Source organism: Electrophorus electricus, chromosome 10 (assembly GCF_013358815.1).
Source record: "Electrophorus electricus isolate fEleEle1 chromosome 10, fEleEle1.pri, whole genome shotgun sequence".
Taxonomy (NCBI): domain Eukaryota; kingdom Metazoa; phylum Chordata; class Actinopteri; order Gymnotiformes; family Gymnotidae; genus Electrophorus; species Electrophorus electricus.
Genome location: NC_049544.1, coordinates 12263162 through 12284891, shown reverse-complemented (window position 1 = coordinate 12284891; position 21730 = coordinate 12263162). Strand labels below are relative to the sequence as shown.

General features: G+C 37.8%; 1 protein-coding gene across 2 annotated transcripts in view; it reads right to left on the bottom strand.

Annotated features, from left to right (window-relative positions):
* stt3b (STT3 oligosaccharyltransferase complex catalytic subunit B) overlaps nt 1–21513 on the bottom strand; it is a 31288-nt gene extending 9775 nt beyond the window's left edge. For both annotated transcript variants that reach the window (XM_027019259.2, XM_027019260.2), the window contains exons 1-4: nt 21021–21513; nt 3715–3823; nt 2020–2307; nt 601–666 (exon numbers count right to left, since the gene is read on the bottom strand). In XM_027019259.2, the coding sequence (XP_026875060.1) occupies nt 601–666; nt 2020–2307; nt 3715–3823; nt 21021–21277 (720 nt within the window). In that variant the 5' untranslated portion in view covers nt 21278–21513. The remainder of the gene's footprint in view (nt 1–600; nt 667–2019; nt 2308–3714; nt 3824–21020) is intronic.
* Between the last annotated feature and the right edge of the window lie 217 nt (nt 21514–21730).

Sequence of the window (21730 nt, the reverse complement as noted above, 5' to 3'; positions counted from 1 at the left end):
TGGCCTCTGCCCTTTGAACCTATAGCCTGCTGTCCGGTGGCTCTCCAGGCAGAGAATGTGTCAAAGCCCATTCTGCAAACAATGGCTCAGGCTGTTACTCGGCTATAAACACAGTTTGCAAGCTATAGATAAAAGGGTAGGATTGCAGGAGATCATTATTAATGAGTCCTGTGTGTGTCCAGATGCTGGCTCACAGGGCTCAGAGATGGCTCATGTTCATTAACACCAGCGGCCTGTGCGGGCCACCCTGTGTAAGTCCTGCATGATGGATGGTGCAGTTTGTGCATTTATTTGCTTCACATATTTCCTTAATGATTTCAGAGAGGAAAAACACATGTGAAACCACCATCTGAGCAAAAACACAATTATGAGCTACAACACCCAACCCACAGACACACAGTTCTCACAGCATGTGCTCAAGCAGGCTCCTACAACACTCTGACCCACATGTGATGCAAGACTCCTTTTCTTTGCATTTCATGCCTCCCCCCATCTGTGTCTCTAGACAATGTAATGAAATGCACAGCTGGCTGCAGAAGTGTATGGTGTGCTAAATTAAGCAGGTAAACCAGGGTGAGAACACTCTAAACAAACACTTACCATATAGAAGTAGGACAGGCAGCAGCCGATGGTCCAGAAGACTGAGCCAGTCTTAACAGACTTCACCTGGAAGAGAACACGCCAGCTTAACTACAGCTACACAGTTACCACAATTCTGGTTGATACAGTTGACATTTAATTGTAACTGATGGAAACAGTAATATATAGTCACAACATCCTCCAAGTTAACAGCTGATTAGTCAGACCTCCTTCATGCCTTGTATTCATTATCCTTATCCTGAAAGAGCACACCAGAGTATATGATGGGAATTTTTTTTTATCTGTAGTGCACATCAAGTGCCGTTTAAGAAGGCTGTTTAGAAAAAGGATTGTTTGCCCTTGATATAATAGACATAATATTACATGGATTGTATTCATTTCAACCATCAGTGATGAACTTACTGCAGAGGCCAAACTCAATCATAATTAACTGTGCAGCACTGAAGCTTTTGTAGAATAAAGCAATGCAAAGAAAACAGCAATTAAGCAACTAAGCAAACACGTTTAAGCTTCAACTGTAATGCTTACTTAAACTCTTGCCACAGCATTCCTCTTATTTGGGTCATATTAATTCTATCACAGCAATAAAAATGCTGTATTTAAGGTTGCTGGTTTCCAAATGAGCTGCATGTGCTTGTGTACCAGTGGGTTAATGTAAAAGCACTGTGTACCAGGTATGGGCCATGGAGAGCAGAATTATCCAAAACAAACAAAGCTAAGGCAATCCTGTAATCACTGCTATCATTAAAGATAATAGATTTATTTTAGGTTGTCTAGCAGTGGTCATTTCCATCTAGATGTGCACCATGGAATGCTCTAGCAAACACAAACAAATCCCTTTTGGAATTCATGGTAGTCTTTTAGGTCTGTGTATGGTTTTGTATGTTTGAATCCCTTGCATTTTTCCACTGGTGCCCAATGTAGCTGTAATGAGCAACAGCAGTGAAGGAGGAGGGCTCATTTTTCAGCAGTGGTTTCATATCTGCAGGCTGCACTGTGCTGCCTGAGACTCAAGGCAATCCCAGCCTGTGCTCTCCCTGCAGCTCCATCAGTGAGCAGCAAAGCCTATGATGCTTGCCCGAGTGTATTCATCACATCATCTGGGTGGTTCAAAGAAGATGGTGCCAAAAAAAAAAAAAAAAAGAAAAAAAGAAAAAAAAGATGAGGGTTCTGTTACAGTTCCATGCAGATTAAAGTTTTTAATCACCCTTGAAAGTCAAATATGCTTTTGGCAAAGAAGGTTAATGAGCCAATAAATTAGATACATGTTTCAAGTCAAGGCCATCCAGGAGGTTTCAATGGTTAACATCGAAGAAACTGTGGGTGGTGGGAAGCGGCAGGGGGAGGAAGAGGGAGGAAAAAAAAAAAAGACAGTATGACGAGCAGAGTGTGTGAGGGCAGCGCTGTATTCCCACTTACCCAGAGGTAGTAGGTGAACTGCAGAGCAAAGATGGCAATGCCCTCATTGTCGAAAGAGCCAGCCACAGAACGGGAGATGTAGCCGGGCACTATGGCGATGAAGCAGGCAGCCAGCAGCCCTGCACTCTGGTTCCACAGCTCCCTCGTCAGCAAGAAGGTAGAAATGGCCGTGAGGCCGCTGAAGACGGGGGCCAGGAACACACACACATCGCGGATGTGCACGGTCACGTGTAGCAGGTTCAGCAGATAGTGGATAAGTCCTGCTGTCACCATCAGCCCAGGATACACCTGGAGCCAGCCAAGACACAGAAAGAAACAGAAAAAGAGAGAGATATAAATATCAACAAACAATGAACAAAGCCCTAATAGTAAACCAATTTTGAGATACAAGCTTCAGAGCTCATTTTTAAACTGCCATGTAAATTATTAGTTAGCTGTAACCCATTCTTGTTATGTTGGCTAACACAAGCTTCAAAAGCTCTCAGTATGCAACATGGTTGGATTTGTTGGAAAATGTAAATAAAATGTAAAACAAAAAAGAAATATATTTAACTGAATATTTAAAATAAAATTACCAACATCTTATTTTATTACTTTTATCATCATCAAAAAAGCAACTGATAAACCAACACATTATTAAATCAAGGAACTGTCTTCATTTATTTAGATCACAATTAAAGTGAATTTTATAGCAGTGCTTTAATATTTAAAACGTAATTAGAAACTTGCAGATTTATGGAAGACAAAAGAGCAACAAGCTTTTTATAGCTTAGCATATAATCAGTGGAAGATTTTTTCATTAGATGAAGACTCTATTGTGTGGTTTACTGGCATCATCAGTATCGTTGTAACATGTAAAGATTTTCTGACCATATCAAATTAACACCTGATCAAGGGTGACCTTGAAGTAACAGTTAAAAAAAAACAAAAACAAAAAAACCACCCCAGGAAATAAGATTAAAAATAGAATGACCTAGGAGCTCACTCACAGACCCCTGCAACACTAAACTAATAAGGTGTTTGTTAAACCATGTCTAAACCTAATGAAGAATAGCCAAATTGTTTGCTACGCTAATGCTGTGTTCTGCTTGCAAAGACAGTAGGAGGAAGGGGGATGCAGGAAAGGTGGGTGGTTTAGCCATAATAAAGGAAGCATTCATATGCCTTCTGGAAACAGAAATTTGACCAATAGTGCAGATGATCATTTCTCTTGTTCAGGTTTGCCTTGGTGGCTGTGTGCAGAGAGTGGGCTTCAGCAGCCAGTCATATATTAAAGCAGCTGATGGCTGCCAGGTCACAAACAGGCATATTCCAATAAATGAATTAAATACACACACACACACACACACACACACACACACACACACACACACACACACACACACACACACACACACACACACATACATACATACACACACATACATACACACACATACATACACACACATACATACACACACACATACATACACACACACATACACACACACATACACACACACATACACACACACATACACACACACATACATACACACACACATACACACATACATACACACACACATACACACACACACACACACAAGCATGCGCGCGAGAGAGAGAGAAAGAGTATGAGTGAGTGAGTGCCAGAGGGTGACAGGTGAGCCTGAGAGTTTAAGCGCAACTTGAGAATTTGAGCCACCTCACCGTGCCTCCCACGATTCTGCCAAGTGGGTACCATGCCCTCTCATCGAACCAGTTGAGGAATTCATAAAATCCATTAGTACTGAGGTGATGGGTTGATCTATAGTTGAACCTGTAAATGATGAGACAGAAAAATGTTTTTTTGGAAGAGGAGGGGGGAAAAAAATGCCATCATTGGTAAGGCAGTCTGGCTCTAGGAATAAAACTATTCACAAGAAATTTAGCTCTATAATTCATTCAGTATGTGGAGGAATCTCTGTTCAAACTAGCTTGGAACAATAGATGAGACAAGCTCTTGGTGAGTGACAGAACCTTTGCATCTTCTGAAAATGCGACAATAATTACAACCAAAAAAAAAAAAAAATCCCTTTGGCTAAAGTCTCTCAGACTGTGCGTGTTGGGTTACTTGGACCACATCCATACAGACCCACAAAAGCAAGCTTTCAAAGACTCTAAAGGAAAAAACTTTGAAGCAAATATTAATTAGTGATTATGTAGTCTGGCCTCCGAACTTGACAAATGCAGCTCCATGAAACCATCAGCTCTCTGGTTCACAGATGTAGTTTAACAAGTGATGGTAAAACCAAGTACAAGTTGTGCAGTTCTGTCATGGTTGTCAAAAGAAAGCAATTTCAGTGTCTTAACCATGACTGTGTGCTCCTCAATGGGATCACACTGTCTTGGTTAACACATAACTCAAAAATAGGATTCATGCCTGACTTTGCACAAAATCCAGCAACTGCAGAACATTCTACTGCTAATGCCGGCACACATCTCAGGCATGACAGGTGAAATTTCACACCCCTCTTAACAGTGAGCCTTCAGAGAGTAAACCCCTTCTGGAGTGCCCTTTTGGTTCTGGAGTCTTCACAGATACGCAGATCAACTAATCTAACCACCTTCACTTCTGCAGAAGTAAGAATCTTGTAGAACTGCATTGTTATGGAACATAGTACAATAGAATCAAATTGGTACTGACAAGTTAGCTCCCACATCCTTTTCAACTCTCCTTGAATTACCCAGCTCAACACATTATCTAGCAACATGTTAATACAGCTAGTTTGTTTGAGTCTATCAGAAAAATGGATATTGGAGATGATGCATTTAATTAATTTTTCATGGTGTCTGCATTTGGGAAACCACTCACTTGCTTTTAAGTAATGCACTCGTGATAAGGAGATTTCTCTCTCAACATATGGTGATGTGACAGAGCAAAAGAAAAAAGTCAAATAGAAACGGGGGGAAATAAATTAAAAACAAACTGCAAACAAATGTTCCACTGTGTTATCTGTGACAATGAAAAGGGGGCAAAACCGAGCAAATCCAAACTGTGGGATCTTCTGCAACAACATTTTGCTTCACTGCAGGAAGTACTGCCACTGGCTAAACTGTTGGCTCATTCCTCTGTCCTGGGCACTACCTGTAAGAGCCACAGCACTGTCACTTGCCTCTTCCATGCATGCGCTCAGTTCCTTGTGAAATAATACACATATCAAGAACATCCATGTTTCCCCCTACATAAGAATTCAATACTGCTGAACAACTATATACCTGTAATACTATGAACAACATGGCTGTTGAATAATGCTCATCTTCATTGTGAAGCGATGAGGGAAAGGCATAGGTTGCAGCTGATCACGGCTAGACTGGCTCACATTTTGGACCTCTGTAAGCACTTATGACAGTTCACAGTAAATAGCCTAATAACTTTCCTGCAGCATGTGCAGAAATGTGAGGGTGATGGGCAACAAATTTGAGTGTGTGAAAGGGTGCCTATATATTTGTCATTCAGGAAGTGTGCAATAATAGCTGCTGTGGCCGAAAGAGGAAATTAATCAGAAGGCTGATTACATGACCCCCCAATTTCTCTTAATTTCTTTAAGGCAACCATGTATTTCAGTTATTAAATATTATACATATTAATCCTTATGTAAACCCGTGTTCTGAAAGCACAACAGCATTATTTTTTAGCTCTACCATTTTCTGTCTTCCACAGAGCCCTGTGGGCATGTTTATATGAGAACACAGCATAAATGAACACAGATGAGTCTGCTGGAGGCCTCCATGTCTGTACTGGGTTTACTTCCATGTGACACTGGTTTAGGAGACAGGAAAGAGAAACACTGGCTTGCATTGCATTCATTTTTTGGTAAAACTCAGTTCAGGTTAGAGATGTTTTCAGCGCCATCACAATATCAGTTAGCATTGCTAATTTTTATTGAGCTAAACCACACTATGCAGTTTGACATGAACACAGGCGTTTAAATTAGGGTCAAAAATTCCTCAAGAAACTCAAGCAACTGCACCACTAAATCAATCATCGATGCACTGAAGCTTCTTTTAAATCCATCCACGATATCCCAACATCCCATCATGCCTTAAGCAAAATATGCAAAACATTCAAGCTGAAAACATTCAGTAGCTAAATACTAGGCTTGCTAACAACAAAAATATGGGAGCATTCTAAAACAACTTTAAAGTGAGGTGATATTACTTTTACCGTAGAATGGTAATAATATGAAGAAGCCAAAAGTTTTTTTTGTGTTTTCTTCAAATCATTAGCAAGCAACAGAGAGGCTATGAATAAGGTCCCAGAACTCAGGGTCTTTATAGCTGTAAGGCTGAGCGGGTTCTAGTGAAGATGACAGAGGAACATGTTTACTTAAAAGCGGACATCAAGCTGAGCCAGATTCTGAACAGTCCGTACCATCAAGCTTGGCTTATTCCTACAGACAGGAGAAGTTTGCACAGCAGGGTGCTGGTGCATGACTTGGGAAGTCATGCAGTCATGTTACTTGACGGTCACGCAGCTGTGCCGCTACCAGTTTATGGAAGGTCAGCTGGCAAAGTAGCTAGATCACAAACTATGCGAGATTGCTGCTTTGTCCCATAGCATTTTCTAGTCATGTTCATTAGCAGAGGATGTCGGATTCTACATTTTTTGGATCTATGCAGTACGCAATATTGTAAATGGACTGGAGTAAGTTACATTACATACGATCACATTTCGAATGAATGAATGAACTGAATGAACAAACATACTGTTAGGGAATCACCTTTTGTACACGGGAAGTAAAAACTGCTCTGAGAAATCTATTCTTCTAGCTAGTTTTCAAAACTCTTTCTGCTTTCACACATGTTGAGGCCTACTGAGTGCTCTGCAAAGGTTAGGGAAAGCAGCAAATGGCAAATTTCCTAGCTTTACCTGGTTTATATTTTTCACGCATTTAAAGCAAACTATTTTGTTTGCCAATCACTTAGCTATTTTTTTGATGAAGCTGGTGTAGCGATGCTGTTTTCCGAAGCCTAGGCTGCAGCCAAGGTAGGATGGGACCTCAGTAGGACATGTTCTATGAAGTTCTATGAAGACTGCTTCTTAGTAGCATATTGGTCGCACAAATGGAATAGTCTAAGGCTGTGTAGTGAGTGTTAACATCAGAAAGGTCACCATTCAGTTTGCATCCTCTAACACTCTTTAAAACTTCAATCTCACGTGTTTAGTGGGATTAAAAATAAACTACACCCAAGTGTAATTTATGCTATCTTGGTTAGCATTTGCTACGATAGCTAGCCAATATGCCAACCAGCATACTCTGCATGATAAACTACATACATGTAGCTAGATAATTCTGATTAAAAGTATAACTTTAATAATTTTACACTTTAGATGATAAAGATCTCTGCTCTGGAAGCTTCATTCTCTGCCATTTTTGTGGTACAGTTTTTTTCCCCCCTTTTGTTTTCACAGAGAACCATGGGTAACCGAGGGCCTGGAAGGATACATCAGTGGCATCCTTCAAAATCACTCCAAACATTGGCTGCTTTTCTAGGCTGTATTCGAAGGCTTCTTCACTTTGGAACAGCTTTCTGTGACTAACAGCTGAGAAATGCAGCCTACCTTGTCTGCAGTCTAGGCTTTGGAACACAGCTACTGTGTAATGACTCAATTCCCAAACGGATCTTCAGCACATATCTTGAAAAACATGAATAATAAAGATCATGTGAAAATATCATAGCTACCTTTATATAAACTATTTTGAAATTAATATATTTTTTAATGTACCCATTTGTTCTGACATTTCAGAAATGTTTTATTTAAAACCCACAATGTAATATGGCACTGAAGTACACCAAATTAGGTTTAGTTTTGATAGATACTTTATGGAATTTAAGTAACAAAAATATTTATTTTTCTAAAACATAAACCAGTTGTTCACTTGAAGAGACCCATCATGTTCTCTTTTGTATATTTACTATTGCTCTTTAATAAAGCTACATTATTTCTCATGTGATTACGAATTGATGGAGCAATCTATAGAACACTCGATTACTAAACTCTACTGCAGGCCTAATTCTATTGTTATGCAAAGTACTCTGACTAAAGAAGCTGATCCTTCACTTGCACATCAACAGCAAAGAATTTGATAGCTCACATGAGAAATTAGCCTACACAGTAAATATAAAAAAATAGAAATCTAATTAAATCAACTACCATGTCCTTCAGCTGCCTCTAAACAATCACGGCATTATAGACTCACTTTTACGGTTTATTTAGAAACGCAGTCATTCGTATAAAATAATTCTACACATGCCCTCTCTCCAACTCTGACAGAGAGAGAAGCATGAAGTTAAAAGATTAAATATCCAGTGAGAAGGGGGACTGGGGTGGGTTCAGTTTTATATGGTTGCAGAGGCACAGAGTGAACATATAAATGAATATTAATATACTGTACTGAAGAGGAGGTCAAACATGATACAGCTGATGCAGAAAAAGAAAAATGCAAGGCTAGTGCTCTGTTTATTCTCGTTGCAAAATAAAAGATCAGACAGATATTTTCCATGAAAGAAAGGTGCCTTAGTTGTTGTCATGGTAACTGAATGAGTGAAGAACATTCTCCATGTCTGGCCAGCCTTAGCAGGCAGTCATGCCTCAGATTAATGACCATCCAATCGGATAACACAACCCTCCTCACAGCCAGGGGAAGAACTCCAAGAGTGCGAGTAACAGGATGGCTGGGAACCATGTAGATTTGGCACGCACACGTGCGCACATACATGCTTCCCAGTTTTCAGACTGACATAACTGCCTTATATTTATTTTTTAGAGCCTCTGCTTGAAACCACCCATCCCTTTCTTCAAAGTGAGTGGTGAGCTAGAACTCTCACCTTTAGAGATTAACCCCTTGGCCAGCTGTTCCGTTCAGTGCTTCCTCCATCTCTTAACTCTGCCCTCTCTTTCATAAAACTCAATTTCACGCTATGTGGATATACATGGAGACCTTTGAAAGGTCCCATCCAGCAGTATCAAGGCAGAGAACCAATGATTAATGTGCAGTGCAGAACGGACGGAGGTACATTTGGGTGCTTACATTACGAATGGACCTCTGGAGTACAAGTTTGCTATAACTTCTTTCAGGAGAAAAGATGTGTGTGGGTGTTTATGTAAAATGGGAACAGACTAGTTTCTGAACTTTTAGTAAAGTGGATCTGGGGTTAATTCAGGCAACAGTGACCATATGGTTCACATGCTGAACATGACAGGTGGTTAGTAACCTAGCTAAAAGTAAGCAAACTACTAGTGATGAACTGAATGAATAGTCCAGCTGCAGATAGAGCAGAGCACTGCTGCAGGATGAGGCTTAAGCATTGGCCGAAGCTGTTAGGAGCATGCAGAGGGAAAAGAATTGGAAAAAAAACCAAAAAAAAAAAAACAACAAACCACCACCACGGTCTGCAATAAGCCTGATGATGCCTCATTCTCAGATTATACCTTATAGCTGCAGAGTAGGGCAGCAGGCATAAGGAGCCTAATGAAAGCAGCTTTATTATTAAAAACCAACCAACCAAATACAAAGTCCAAAAGTGAGACTCAGCTACCCACCATCAAGGGGTCTGGTTTCAGTGAATAACTAGATAACAATCTGTCTACAAGAAGATAACCAGCTAACTGCGGGTGAAACAATTCCTCAAGAAACTCGATTACTAAAAGTCTTTGATGCAGATTCTTTGCACCAATGCTTCTATCCATGATATTCCTACATCATGCACCCAGATTCAGTAGCAAAAATACAAGGCATACCAACAAAAATGTGCATACCAAAATGTTAAAGCAAGGTGATTCTGTACAATTTCTACCACAGAAGGGTGGAAGGATCATTTGAAGAAGCCGAGAGTTACCTTGTTGAAGTACTTTTCTTTTAAGTAAATTTATTTGTCTTTGCAAAACATGGAGCCTATCCAGAGTCCAAACAGTTCGTACCATCATGCTTGGATTATTGTGGCAGAGACTCTGAGAAATCTAACTACTGTTTTCAAAACTCTTGCTGCCTTCATCCACTGACTGCACTGTAAAGGTTAGGGAAACTGTTCATATCAACAACCACTTAGCATCACTATACCAGCTTCATCAAAATAATGTTTAATGACTGCATTCACAAAGGGGTGTTTCACACCCATCTTGAAAAATGTGAAAATTAAAAAAGGTTAAATTAAAAGCATCATGGATACATTAAAATAATTTTAAACAAATTATTTTGTTTATTAATTTGGCACTTCAGAAAATGTTTTATTCAAAATTCAATGTAATATGGCACATAAATTCAACAAATTGGGTTTAACCTTGACAGATACTCTGCATTAACAGTAAAAATGTTGATTTTTCTAAAACAGCAACTAATGAGTTGTTCAATTTAAGAGACCAGTCTTATATTCTCTTTTGTACAGTTTCTGTTGCTCTTTAATAAAGTAAAAGCATTTCCTATGTGATTACTCAAACAATGGAGTAATTGACAATACTCAGTTACTAAAAAAATCTATTACTGTAGTCCTACAGCTAATTTTCAGTCTTAGCTAAAATAGACTATCCATCCCAGACACAAAACTATTATTCTTTTTTTTAAACAAATGAAAAACAAATTGAGCCCCCATCCTGCCTAACTTCTCATCAGAAAATTGAATTTTCAGAAGGACACCTGAAACTAGAAATTCTTTTAAAACACACACCTTAGGTAATTTAGAAGATAACATTAATAAACAGAAAAAGACTGTTTAATATCAACCTCCTTAATGATATTTTGACAGGCAAATATTTGTTTTAACTTACAATAAGAAACTTAACATATGCCGGCTGATCAAAGAGCTGTAAGCTGCTGAAACAGGGCTTTGGAATGTGATTATAAACACTAGGAGTTAATAATAAATCCATCATATTTTTGTAAGGGTTGCTTCTTACAAGATCTCGTCTGACTACCGATATGACACAAACTCTTAACATGCACAAAAAAAGACTAATAAAATCACACTCTCTCAAAGGTTTTTCAGAGAGATGTTCTGATGTTTTGCCACTCCACAACACTCAAGTAATATTCAACTATTACTGTTACAGGTACTATTGATCTATAGTTTTTGTATACCATTATCATTACATTTACATTCACACATTCATCTAACTATTTAGTTTATATGCTGTTAGCTTAATACCCAGCCACAACAAATACCTCAATATTGGTATACAGCAGATATTAGTATAGCTACATTATATTAGAGTTTAAGAGCCAGCCTACACCATCAATTACCATTTGCTTTGATATGTCATGTTAAAAAGTTAATGCCTGTTATCTTTATTGAGCAGCTTTATATAAAAGCCTGAATATAGTGGTATAGTTCAGAAATGTATTCTATATAACCATAATCTATTATGATGTTTTACTAAAAATGTATTTGCTTTTACACTCTCCTCTATACAAAATGCTCAGGTTAGAAATATGCATGAAGAGAAACAAATGAGTAACAGCTTTAAAAAAAAAAAATGTTATGGCCATTGCACTGGTCCCGATATCACTGTATTGAACTTCTCTGCAGCAATTTCAAAAATGGCACCAGTTTCTCTGTATACAACAGTATACAAACAATAAAATTAAAGGTGTCTCCTGAGAAAATTAGTTGGCTAAATGTAAATGGTCTTTTTAGTTAAATAAGAAAAATAATAGATGTACTCAAACCAATAGAAAATAAATAAATGAAAGTTGAAACCAAGGACCTTTAAAAGAGCAACGATACAGTAAAAATAATAGTCCTTCAACACTGCCTTTGTGCTTCTCCTAACTGTTAGTAGTGGCAGAATCTAAGCCAAATGTTTTCTGCAAGTTCAGTCTATTTTTTTCAGAACAAAAGGAAGGTTTTTCTTAACAAACAGAAGCATCTTAGCCTCACTTGTAAGTCTGTTCCTCTTTTCATTGATCACTAAGTGCTAGTGCAAGGATCTGATAGGAACTTGCATGCTACTTTGGCAATAGTAGGGAATCGTCTCTTGTTATTCCAGTACTAAAGTGGCCTTTCATTCCTTGGTATTGAAGCTTCTGACAGGAATTAAAAAATATTGACATTAATAATAAATAAATAAATAATCGCATCAACAGTTAACTTTTTAGAAATAACTTTTGTTAATGTGTATATAATGTACATATTTTAATCAACCATAAAGCACTCATTACAGAAGCCAATAAAAAAAAAAAAAACCTTTTTTCTCCTAACATTTTGAACTCACCTGTCTTGAGTGTTTATCCTGAGGTGCCTGTGTTTCTTCAAGAATTTCACTATACATAAGAAAACACCTTGTCGCCATCCCTTGTCTCTTGTGGGCAGTCTAGTTGTGGCTCACTTGTTTGCTCTCGATGCTTGCTCCAACTGAGCTAAGATCATTTCATGTGCTTGTAGTTTCATGTCTGCAGTAAAATAATGATCCTTGTATTCTTGGGTCTACAATTGTGGTGACACAGTACAGGGGCTCTGCGCTAATCTCACTGAAACTTGTTTTAACAGCCTCTAACAGAGCAATCTTGATGGTTTTAACTCCAAAGTCAGAGGGAGCATTTTTAGTCAAGTTGGTTTAGTGCATTGACTGAACGAATCACAGTTGATGCCATGGCTTCAGACTGACAAATTTCTATGGTTAACTGTTCAAATGAAGGAGGAGTGTGATTACATTTTCAAACTCCACCGAGTAGCCATCAAAGTAGCTGGTAGCTCAAAATCAGCGACATAAGCACCAAATCGCTCTTTTAATTTTCTAGCAGGGTTTGCAACTTGTAGAATGTACTGTTCCATATCGTAGAAACATCGTGTCGAAGCCATTTTTGACTGCATACCTAGCTTCGTTTGGATGGTTCTGAGATGATCATTCTGCTAACCGTGATTAAATCTGAGATACTGCACTGTGTGAACACAGTTATTCACAATCAGCTAGCGTGTGGGCAAAACATGGCAAACTCGCGACACTGCATTCCACCATAACCATTGCGATACATGCAATGTCACACAGAACAAGAAAATCTTCCTTAGAAATCTTCCATGTTTCCAACATTTCAAATGCCAGAGAGTGCAGAGCTCATCAGTGTTCCAGAACATTCTTGGGAATGCAAAATTGCCTTCTGTAATTCAATTCTTTCAAAATTGCCTATTCAAAATTGATGCTCACAGGACTCGCATCAGATGTCCAGATGTCGGTGGTAAAGTCGACAGATGTTACATTATCATCAGTTACCCTGTGAATGAGTCGCTACCATGATGTATAGCTCCAGTAGGGCTATGTTGGAAAAGTAACAACAGCTTGGTATGGTACAACATGGGTCAAGATGTTTGAGAAGTCATTGAAACCCAGCATCCTCCAAAACAGAAAACATCTGATAATTTAACCAATACAATCCAAAACCACAACTGTTTTGATTTCTGGAGTGCAATGCCGATTTTTTAAGAAGCAATAATCTGCAGATGCAGATATAATTCAGATATTGTGCATCCCTAATAAAAAAAAGCACTCTCAAAAATCTGTAATGTACTTATAAAAGTAGCCTACAATAGCTATTGCCATCACAAGCTACATTTTGCAATTATTATACAAAAAGTTCCACGTTAGCAATATCATGAAGACCCAGCCAATGGACTGAGAACAAAATGAAGAAGGGTTTGACATTGGACCACTTAAAATGAGAGTCTTGCTTCAGAATCCTATATCAATGCTTAAACCATAGCATAACCATAAGAAACCAATATCAGCTCTTCAAATTAGCCATTAAAAATTTTGGCCTAGCATTTTAATGTGGTATTACTTAGTGGAACAATTGCATTATTAAACAAAAACATGACTACATAAGCAGGAGGACAACTTGGCAAAATGAGGTGACCTTGATTAATATATTGGAGGATTTATGATTTATGAATTTCATTGATTCAATAAAAATGAGGCCTTTAAGAAATAGGCATGTTGGATATACAAATGACGCGCATGAGAGATGTTTTTGGACGATCACAGCCACAGCATTTTTTTTTCTAATTGAACAATGACAGTGCACTGTGGTGCAATATGTGTTTTGAATTCACTATGAATACACACTATGTATTTCAGCACTTTGTTAATGGGCCACAAACAGTACAATCATAGTTTAAACATTAAGCTTTGCAATACTTAATATAAAAATGTTTTAATCCTCTGCAGTAATTATTGTAATACACTTGATTGTAAATAAATGCACAGTCAGCCGTTTTGTCTAGTTAGACTTTGTTTTGTTTGAGGTTTGTTCAACATGACAACACAGGACCAAATCATATGAATTTCAGTGACCTGAAAGATGAATATTCTAGTAGGAAAGACCTACTGAGTCCCACTTCTACGAGGAACACAGATCAGATCCCCTTCCCTGCAATGATGTATGCATCTATGTATGTGTGTGCATATAAGATGATTCTCCCAAACCCTCTTTCCTGCCATCAATCTACACACAAGGGTATAGATATAATCCAACATAAAAGATGTGATTAACCTTGAGAAACAATCTAGAAGGTTTTCCAGATGAGGATAAGGAGCCTGTTCCTAGGCGAGCATACAATAAAGCACCGCTCTTGGAATATCTTTGATGCCAACGAGCTGGCAGAAGGAAGAGGATGTGCTATGAATGCTGAGACGTGACTCAAGGCGAAGGCATCATAATTAAACTTTTTTTGTGCAGTGACTGTGTTGCTACAGGGGCTGAACAAGCTTATCGAGCCTAAAAGCCCAATATTGATCATATTCGAGTGAAACAGTCTGCAGACAGACTATAAAGATCTTTCAATAAACAGGAGAGTTTTAGATTTTAGTTTTCATGGTCATGTAAACAGAGACTCAAGAAACACTGAGCCTCATAACAGGTACATTTCACCTGCCATTCCAGGCAGTTCTGTTAGATGTGGTTCACAATCATTGACATTTTTATCCCATCTTTCATTCTGTTAAGGTGAGTGTTAGATATGACTGCAAACAAATATTGTGGTAAATAATGGTTAATACAAAATACTTCACAGAACCATTTTAGGTTGAATATGAAAAACAAACTACTTTGACATTGTATGTCTCCATCTCTCAGGCATGTACTGACAAAAGATATAAAGCTCAAAGTACCAGTTATGTGCCACTGAAAGTGAGAGTATGATCATATCTTTTTCTTAAAAATTCGAACAGGAACCTGATTTTTTTTTTTCCCTTCTTACCATATGGTAAATACTGCTGCTCTATTCCAGCTCCCATAGCAGAACCAAGGTATTAAAAAATAGCAAATGCCTGGTACAGATGCAGTGCCTTTAAGAACACTGGACACCTGGTACATGTGTACTGGGAACTGGCTTTAGAGCAAAAATGTGCACCACTTAGTGAAGTACTGGGCTGAAACACACTGGGATAGACCAACTCTGATTTACAATGGATGCATTTCAAAAATACATTACATTAGGTCAAATGAAATCAAATGATGAATTTGCAGAGAAATTTGCCTCAGTATTGTGCAGCAGAACACGGTCTGCTTGATTAGAAGGCCAAAAACCTGATACCATGAGCATACAGTGAATCTCTGTGACCAAGTGAACACTACAATTTTCATCAGAGTAACACCTCAAAAGAGAAACTAAACTTGCTGTTGAGAAGGCAGATACACTTGTCTGATTGCTGTGGTTTTATAAATTAAAGACAGAAACTGGAGATGAGTACTTCTGTAGGAGTTGGCCATAAGTGTGCATCTCTCTTCATACACATCATTCAGTGCTGAATGACAGGTAGGCTATGTACTTAATTTGTACTGAATTTATTAAGTATATTTTTCTACACAGGAGATCTAGGCTGTTGTGCTATTTCTAAACAGTACTCTCTGCACCAGTGGGCAGCACAATGCTAATGTTCAGCAAGATGATTGAGCCTCAAACCACTTCCAAAACTTAAACAATTTAACTTTTAAACCACAATCTTACTAAAATTGCATTCTACTGTTTAAGAAATACAGCATGACTGACAACCTGTTTTCAAAGACATTCATTTTAATCAGTACATTTTATTCATGGATATTAATGGGTGGTTAACGGGCAAATAATGGGCAGTTTACAGTCAGGACAAATAATTGAAATAAGCATCCCTAGTAACAGATGTCCAAGTCTCCAATATATTGTCCTTTACGTTTCAATAATGTCATCCCTACGGCTGCAAAGCCAGCTTAATATTTAAAACTAGCAAGTCTGTGTCAATTAGGGAAAAAAAAAAAAAAAAATATATATATATATATATATATATATATATATATATATATATATATATATATATATATATATATATATCATACCCTCACCCGTTGCAGTCTAGCATCACAGCTTAAACTGCCATGAAATAACTGAACCTGCATAGATGCACACTCAGGGCACACATGCATAGACGCACAAAAGTGTCCATCAGCACTTTGTAATACAGTGGCTTAATGCCCGTGATGGAGAGATTAAGAACCTCCTCTTAGCAGGTGATTCGACAAATCTGTATATCCAGCCCAACTGTACTGGGGTAAGTAGTGTGTGAACTAGGGGACTGGCTTTTTCCCCCCTCCACAAATAGAGAAACTCCTCACATTTAACTTTACACAGGAACATCTATTAGGTGTGCCTATAGATAAATTTTATAATATCTGCTTAATGTACTAATTCTTGCTAATGTTACCAAAGCCACTGCTGCAAGCTTAAATTTAACTGGCTTCCATAAAAAGTCGTGGACAACACATATATGCCTGTGTATGCAGAATGCTGGAACAACATGCCATCAAATGGGCTGTAACTAATTCTCTGCGACTCTTCTCAAACAGCAGAAATATGTGACTAACGAAACTTGAAGCAAAAAAAGCCAATACACTTTTGTTGTAGCTCCCAAGATAACAAGACAGTAGCAAATGGACAACATTTTCCTTATGCCATCATGTTATGGGTTCCAGATATTATTTCATTAGGTCTAACAAGATAGTCAGGCTAACCACACAGAAGGATCATAATTTAAAAGAAAATGTTCATGAAATGACCTGCCTTATAAGCTCTGATTCATGATACACATGGCCCTACTAGCTAAATATGGTTGGCCTGGGTTATTGGTAAAGGTGAGATGGAACAAATCTGAGAGCCAGGGAAAGCCATTTGTGATTTTTAATCAATGAAACCCCAGGCTAAAATGTGGCCAAGGCTTCCCAGTAAGGCACAACTATAAACACACAAACACACACACACCATTTGGTGTTTTAGAATTATAACATGCATTCAATGCACGATAATGTCTTTTCATACATCACATACAACCAAGCCATGCATTTGACTTCTTTTGTGATACTTATTACAAAGACACACCCACTTGAGAGAATCAGAGAGACAGTGGCTGACACACACACACACACACACACAGACGCGCACAGACGCACGCACAGACGCACGCACAGACGCACACACACAAACCTGTTATGTGGTGTCAAAATGATGACTCTCCTGAAAACCTTTTAATGATGCAAGTTAATGCGCCATTTTAAAAAAGTAAAGTATTTGCAGCAATGCCATCAAAATGAACTGGCAGTTGCAGACAGCCTCAATTTACAACTCCATTTACAAGTTTAATGATATAGTAGACAATAAGGTTCAAATTTTATTAAATTCAAATAGGTTTATGATCACTTTTTTTTTTTTTACTATGGAAGTAAATACCTTGTCTTTACTACTATTGTTATACAGTTGCATTTCAGATTAAATAGGCCTAGTTCTAACTAAAACAATAAATAGTATTGGTCATTTTTTTTTTTTATTTATTTAAACTGAAGTTGATACTTCAGTTTTCAGTGTGTATAAATGAGTTTTAAAAGGTTTATGAAATTTTCACCTCATTCCTATAACCTATTAAGAGTTATTAGCAGAGCTATTAGCAGAACTAGCTCTATGAAAACAGTTTAAAAAAAATGAAATATTTGGGCATTTTTCATAGAACAACCATTTTCTTGAGCTCAGTTTTTAAATGTTAAAAAATGTGAGTTGGGTGCACATAGCATAAAACAACTTAAACTATAACTGCTGTGGAGTCCTTGGTTTTGAAATATTCTAAACACAGAAGAATTACACAGCACCATTTCAATACATACCAGATCACTAGGGCCTGTAACTAGGAACCTTGCCATTCCAAAGTGATATTTAAAAGAAGATTCTACACATTTGCGAGGCATAATTGAAAAACAAAACAGTCAGTCTACAGTTTTAGATTAGAATTTACATAACCAACACATCATTTTTTAAATATACATAATGCCCCTTCATCTGAAATATAGTTTTGAAGGGTGTTGTTTAAATAATGATTTGCCATTATACAGGATATGGTTATCTCTGTGACATAAAAAGGCTGATTTTGAAGCCATACGTGGACCCAGGCAGTATAACCAAACCCAATTCTGAAGAATCCAATACATCACATCAATAGCAGCATTTGTTTTGAAAGGCTGTAACAGTTGTTTGAATGACCCACATTCTATCTGCATGACACTAGTCCAGTGGCCTTTCAGTCTCGATGAAGAGCACCATTGTTATTTGCAGATAAAACCATCTATAAACAAACTATACTGAAATGTGATTTCAAGAACCAAATAAGTGTGAAAGTAAACACACAGGATATTCAAGTTTACTTTTAATGATTATATTAGCTAGGCCTGAGTGTAATTAAACAAACATGTCTAATATCATTCCTAGTATTTTATTTTATTTTTTTTTACACAATGTTCCACTAAAAGGTAGGTTAAGCAGCTAAAAGCTTTCTAGTCAGAAATAAAGTTAAACCTATGGTATGCTTTAATCTAATTTGCTGAACCTTCAAAAGTAAGTCACAGCACAGTATGTGACTCAATATCTGCCACTACCAAGCTAATGGTAATTTAACCATTTTAAAGACCATTTTATTGCTAGTAACAGTCACTTGCTTACACTAGTTGTAGAATCAAAAATTGCTTAATGTCCTACTATTACACCTAATGTCTGTTATCAAATGAAGTATGTATAACTCATGTAAGCAAAAATCCATTGTATAGATTCAAGAACATAAGTACATTTGAGTGACTGCAATCTGGTGGCTTAGTAATGAAACCTGACAGTTCAGTCATAACAAAAGACTTAAAGAAAACCATTCAGCAAGTAGTGCTGTATGCTTTACAGTATGTGAGTATGCTGGAAAAATAGGAAGGCATTAACTTCAATTAATATGTCTGTCTTAATAACGTGTTATTTATGAACATTACAAGGGCACCAATTAGAGTATAGGCAAATAATGCAAGCCTACAGAGTAGGCACATTATCCACAAGAGTATAAGTACAAAGGACCATTTTGCATGTCATGGGCTTGCTTGTCTGGTTGAACACTAACTCACTTCCCATACATCAAGGCCCAACAGTTTACCCATTACAGATATCTAGAGTAATGAGAATTATGTTATTATGCTATATTATTACAGACTATGCAAAATAAGGAGTGGATCAAGTATAACATTGTCCAAAAAACCAAAACAAAACTAGAACAAAAACAAAAAGCAAACAAAAAAGCCCAACATTTAATCCACCACTGATTACCTACAAGACTGCCTTAAACATTTACCTTTTTCCTTTTACAGAAAAAAAACATGCAGGTTTTAACCTACACTTTGAAATGATTCATATATCTATTTCAGTGCAAGAGACGCTACTTCCTGTCTATGGCCTATAAATACCCTCACTAACAATTACACTCTTCCAATTAGCCTGAGAGAAAGTTTTTAAAAGGTACAGCAGACAAGTGAGATACAGCAGGGTGTTTTATCTCCTTTGCACCAAGTTTGTGTGATTAGCAAAACACATAAAACAGAGCCTACAAAAGCTCCTGAACACCTATTTATTTTCAAAAATAATCAATATCAAAGACTGTATACACTTTGTGCATTTAGTTAATTTCTGAGAAAAGAGTTATTGCTGATATTGTCTGAGGCTAGGAGTATGAAGAGTTGCCCTTCAGCATATGCTGTGCTTCTATAAAAAGAGGACGAAGCAAACAAACATCTGCCACTACTAAAACACAGAACAGATTACAAACTCTTCAATCTCGAAATTTAATAAAACTGGGAATGATAATTGTTCAATGCAATAATTGTTTATGGGTCAGTGTTTGGATTTTCTAATGGTGTTTATCAGGAACGTCTGAATGTGTAATTTATATAAACAGTAAGGGCCAAAATTAAAAAAAAATTAAAATATGCTTGCAAATAAAAATTTAATTACAATTCTATTGCCTCACCATTCATTAATTTAAATTAATGGTGAAACAAGACTATTTTGTTAACACCTTTCGCCGCTGATAAGATTAAAAAGTAAAACCTTAGGACACATGAATATGAACGTATATTGTAAATCAAGTTAGCTCTTCTAACTATATACTAGCTATAAGGGGTAGAAAAGATGAATGTTTAATTCCTTATTGAGCTTGCAATAAGAAACCCAATTTGTCAATATGAATAAGAATCCCAAATCCTCAGATGTCAATAACATGCATGTTCTCTTGACATCATAAAATTGTATTAAAAACTAAATCTCAGCCACCAATACAGACACCTACAAGACTATATTTAGCTACTGTCTATGTTGTCCTCACAGTGCATGTATGCCAATACTGCAAAAGATTAGCTAGGACAGCTATCTAGCTAGCATAACGTAGCTACGGAAACAGGTCCGTGTCCTCATCAAGAAGGAAGACACCAGTTCACTTACTACCCTGTCACCTAACTAGCTAGGTTAGCTAGTTAGCTTTGAAAGTTGGCAGTGAAATGCTCTGCTAAGTTACTCAGTTTATTTCACTAGCATAGCTAGTTTGCACGCAGTTCAATTAGCAAATATGCACCATGTTAAAAATATTACCTAGCTAGCTATACGCATTTTTAAAAACGGTAACCTAGCAACATTATTAGCGAGTTAGCTAGCTAGCCTTTACTTACCAAGGGTCAAACTCATGGATGATGCTCTCGAATCGAATCACTGCAAAAAGCCTTGAGCTGAATCCTGCTAGCCATGCCAAGAAGAGAATGGTGAATGACAGGAGGGACTGCCATCCCGCCGGCTGTGTCAATCCACCGGAGAGGCCTCCGCCAGCACATCCAGCCGCGGTGTTGGATCGACCATTGCCCGAGAGCGAGCCCCCAGCATTCGGATTTGCTTTGTGCTTGCATTCGGAGACAGTGTGGTGCTCCGCCATGTTCTGCGTGAGCCGCGCTGGAATTAGTCAGGAAGAGCTTTCCACAGCCACGCACTCGTTCCGTCTAACCCTCTACTACTTCCCTGTCTTTATTTCCACAATTAACCACTATTCCAGCACAGAAAACTTATATGTCTACCGCTATTTATTTGAAGTCAATTCTATGTTTGAGCGGCATGCTAGCCGGCTTGTATCACTCGGTACACGAGCTCTACTAGTTCCTTCAGGAGGGTGGGCGGGCTGGCACGAGGCATCAGGAAGAACCTTCAGCCTCTCACAGCGAGACAGGTACGACTATGAGTGTCACGTGGCCGTTAATAAAAGCCAATCCCCTGCGAGTGCAACCTTGATAGACAGCAGTATTGGCCAATGAGGTCAGAACTCACACCCTGAATACTTGTCAAACAATCTCGGTTAGATGTGTGGAGCAAAAACGACAAATGCTAAGTCGCA